The following is a 4,547-nucleotide window of genomic DNA, read 5'->3' on the forward strand; positions in this document are numbered from 1 at the left end:
TTTGCTATTATTATTAGTTTAATTATTTTAAACCTAAATCAAAAATCCCCCCAGGTTATTTAAGTATTCAAATACGAATAACAACCCATATCTCCCCGTGGAACGAATCTGTTCTTATAACTATACTATTATATATAATTGTGAAGTGAAAGAACTTAAATTATTTTTGCGTCGACTGACAACCGACCAAATTTTGGCTCCCTGCCGGGGAGGCATAGCGGATTGTTATTTTGTTTTTGAATTCTTATTTTTAGTTTTTAATTTTGTTTTTGAGAATCTTATTTCAGGTACTTGATATCTGGCACCCAAACGTTGGGATTATCAAAGGTGCGGAATTTCAACTCGCAGAGGAACAGTATTACAAGAACCTCGAAATTCACAGCAAGAAGATATGGTTGGTGGAACGAACAACAATAACACTCGTAACCAGGGAAACCAAGGGAACCATGGAAATGATGCCGCTCCACCACCTCCACCGCCCAAGAGGACACTCAAAGATCTGACATCCCCATCGTTTGATCAACAAAAGTTGTGTGTCAACTTGGAAGATTCAATTGAGCTCAAATCTCAGTTGATTCATTGGTTACCGAAGTTCAAAGGGCTTCCAGGAGACGATCCAAATCGTCATTTACTACTGTTTCATCACAGGTTGACAAGTTTGAAGCCAACTGGAACTGATCAAGGAAGAGCTTTACTGATAGCTTTCCCATTTTCTTTGATTGATTCTGCAGAAAAATGGTTTTATGGTCTTCCACCTGGAAGTATCACAACGTGAAATGAGATGCAGAAGGCATTTTAGAAAAGTACTTTCCCGTCTCTAAAGCAGCAACTATTCGTAAAGCAATTAGTGGGATTGAACAAATTACTGGTGAGACTCTTTACGATTATTGGGAACAGTACAAGAAGTCGCTAGCGAGCTGCCAACATCATCAAATCTCTGAGCAACTCATAGTGCAGTATTTTTACGATGGTTTGCTCCAATCCGAGAGAAATATTATTGATGCATCTAGTGGTGGTGCTTTGACAAACAAAACCATTGATGAAGCGACAGAATTGATCGATAATATGGCTGCAAACACGCAGCAATTCAACACAAGAGGTATGTCAATGAGTCGAAAGGTTAATGAGGTTACTTCTTCACCGCACTTAGAACATATGATTGGTAATATGGAGAAGATGATACAACAAATGGCCTCAGTAATCATTCCTTCTTATGAGGAAGAAGCTGAACAAGTCAATGCAATATTCCCGAATCAGCAGAGACAACGGTATGATCCCTATTCCAACACTTACAATCCAGGATGGAAAGATCATCCCAACTTCAGTTATGCAAACAAGCAAGCAGCAGCTCCAAGGCCTGTTTTTAATCGCCCTAGTGGTTTCCAACAACAACCACAACCAGCGCAGAACTCGGAATCATCAGAGATGCTTGCTATGATGAAGAATCTAACCACAATGGTGCAAAAGAATCAACAAACGACTGATGGTGCAATCAAGGAGTTGCAGACACAAATGAGCACTATGGCAGGTAGATTGGAGGCGCAAAATAGTGGGAAACTCCCTTCTCAACCTCTTAACCCAAGAGATTCTGTCAGCGCCGTGACATTGAGAAGTGGTACACGAACTTTGCAACCAGAGGATACTGAGAAAAACAAAGACCCTAAGGGGCCGGTATTGGAGAAAGAGATTACTGACTCTTCCCAAACCGATGAGGTACCTAAAGAAAACTCTAAAACTCATGTTTCTACTTATGTTCCCCCTTTTCCTTTTCCTCGCAGGTTTGCTAACTCTAAAAATGAGGAACAAGATAATGAGATCTTAAATATTTTCAAGAAGATTCATGTGAACATTCCACTAATAGATGCTATTAAACAAGTCCCCAAGTACGCGAGAATTCTGAAAGACTTGTGTACCAATAAACAGAGGTTAACCGGTAATGAGGTAATGAAAGTGGGGGAAAATGCTTCGGTTATCTTGCAAAAGAAACTCCCACTTAAATGTAAAGACCCTGGTAGTTTTGATATTCCTATTGTTATTGGTAACACCAAGTTTAATAAGGCTATGCTTAATTTAGGAGCATCAGTAAATGTTATGCCTGCATCTATATATGAATCTCTTAAGTTAGGTCCCTTGCAAGAAACTGGAATTACTTTACAGTTGGCTGACCGTTCTAATGTATACCCTAGAGGTATTATTGAGGATGTGCTTGTGCAGGTGAACCAGCTAATTTTTCCAGCGGATTTCTGTGTGTTGGAGATGACAGACGGATCAAATGATACATCTCTACCTTTGCTTCTTGGTCGACCATTTATGAGCACGGCTAGAACTAAAATTGATGTGCATGATGGTTCGTTGACTATGTAATTTGATGGAGAAGTAATACGTTTCAACATTTATGAAACGATGAGATATCCTAGTGATGTCCATTCTTGCTTCTCTGTTGATGTGATTGATAACTTGGCTCAACAGTTATTCAATATGAATGGGGAGGATATGCTTGAAACCGCGTTAACGACACCCATTGATGGTAGATTTGAGTGTGGAGACGAAATCAAGGAAGCCTTAGGATTTCTCAATTATTTACAAGAAGTACCACAAAACTCAAATATTTCTTTTATCTCTTTGCCCTGCTCTGATGAAAAATTATTGCCATCTATTTTGCAGGCTCCGAAACTTGAACTAAAGCCTCTTCCTGATCACCTAAAATACATGTATTTGGGTGATAATGAGGAGTTGCCAGTAATAGTTTCGAGTGCACTAACTGAATTGCAGGAACAAAGACTTCTTCGAGTTTTGAGGGAGTACAAAACTACTATAGGATGGACAATCGCTGATATCAAGGGAATAATCCCATCAACATGCATGCATAAAATACAACTTGAGGATGAACCAAAGCCTACAAGGGAGGCACAACTCCACTTGAATCCTCCAATGATGGAAGTCCTTAAGAAAGAGATACTAAAGTTATTAGACGTGGGAGTTATCTACCCCATTTCTGATATAAAATGGGTGAGCCCGGTACAAGTGGTATCAAAGAAGTCGGGCGTCACAGTGGTGCAAAATGATAATAACGAGCTTGTCCCAACTCGTGTGCAAACCGGTTAGAGGGTTTGTATAGATTACAGAAAACTGAATGCAACCACTAAGAAAGATCATTTTCCTTTACTTTTTATGGATCAAATGTTGGAACGTTTGTCCGGACACTCTCACTACTATTTTCTTGATGGTTATTCAGGTTACAATCAGATTGCTATAGCACCTGAGGATTAAGAGAAAACTATTTTTACTTGTCCGTTCGGAACATTTGCATATAGAAGGATGCCTTTTGCTTTGTGTAATGCACCCACTACCTTCCAAAGGTGTATGGTAAGTATCTTTTATGAATATGTCGAGAACATAATCGAAGTTTTTATGGATGATTTCAGTGTGTATGGTGATTCATTTTACTTGTGCTTGGATAACCTTACATTAATTCTTAAACGATGTGTTGAGGCTAATCTTGTGCTAAATTGGGACAAGTTCCATGTTATGGTAACTCATGGCATTGTTTTAGGCCATATTATATCTTCTAAAGGATTAGAAGTTGATAAATCTAAGATTGATCTTATTCATGCTCTAACTCCTCCCACTACGGTGGTCATGCAGGATTTTATCGCAGGTTTATCCAGGATTTTTCCAAGGTTGCATCACCATTATGCAACCTTTTGCAAAAAGATGTGGTTTTTAACTTCGATGAGAAGTGTTTGGCGGCATTCAATCGTTTGAAAGAACTTTTGATAACAACCCATATCATGAAACCACCAGATTGGAGTAAGCCATTAGAGCTAATGTGTGATGCTAGTGATTATGCGGTCGGTGCTGTATTAGGCCAACGTACTGGGAAGTTGCCCCATGCCATTTATTATGCTTCCAGGACGATGAACGATGCTCAACAAAATTACACGACCATGGAAAAAAAGCTATTAACAATCGTTTTTGCATTGGAAAAATTTAGTTCTTATTTAATTGGTACAAAAGTTGTTGTGTTTTCTGATCATGCAACACTTAGGTACTTACTTGCAAAAAAGGAGGCGAAACCAAGACTCATTCGATGGATATTACTCTTATAAGAGTTTGATCTCGAAATTAAAGACAAGAAAGGCATTGAGAACACTGTTGCGGATCACTTGAATCGTCTTACTATAGACGAAAAAGTTATCCCGTTGCATGAAAGCTTCCCAGATGAGCAACTTTTCTCAATTGCAGTTTCAGAACCATGGTACGCTGATATTGTAAATTATTTAGTGTCTAAACAAATCCCAAAGCATTTGTCTCGTGCTGAGAGGGACAAACTTAAGAGATTAGATTATCAATATATATGGGATGATCCATACCTATGGAAACATTGTTCAGACTAAGTTATACGAAGGTGCATACCTGAATCTGAATTTAATTATATATTGTCTTTTTGTCATTCATATGCTTGTGGAGGACACTTTGGGTCTAAAAGAACCACACTCAAGGTACTTGAGAGTGGATTCTTTTGGCCAACTTTATTTAAAGATGCA

The 4,547-nt window shown here is 38.7% G+C and overlaps 1 protein-coding gene across 1 annotated transcript; it reads left to right on the forward strand.

The window, feature by feature from the left end:
- Positions 1-391: 391 nt before the first annotated feature.
- On the forward strand, positions 392-2,364 carry LOC113279210. The gene is made up of 2 exons (XM_026527912.1): positions 392-761; positions 827-2,364. Exons 1-2 carry the CDS (start codon positions 392-394, stop codon positions 2,362-2,364), a joined length of 1,908 nt encoding a protein of 635 aa, XP_026383697.1.
- Positions 2,365-4,547: the final 2,183 nt, after the last annotated feature.

Source organism: Papaver somniferum, chromosome 5 (genome assembly GCF_003573695.1).
Source record: "Papaver somniferum cultivar HN1 chromosome 5, ASM357369v1, whole genome shotgun sequence".
In the NCBI taxonomy this organism is placed as follows: domain Eukaryota; kingdom Viridiplantae; phylum Streptophyta; class Magnoliopsida; order Ranunculales; family Papaveraceae; genus Papaver; species Papaver somniferum.

Bases quoted from the DNA above. Each gene is read 5' to 3' on its own strand.
- LOC113279210 (XM_026527912.1), top strand. From the start codon at position 392: ATGGTTGGTGGAACGAACAACAATAACACTCGTAACCAGGGAAACCAA. The intron at 762-826 runs GTATCACAACGT...TCTCTAAAGCAG, and splicing joins TTATGGTCTTCCACCTGGAA to CAACTATTCGTAAAGCAATT.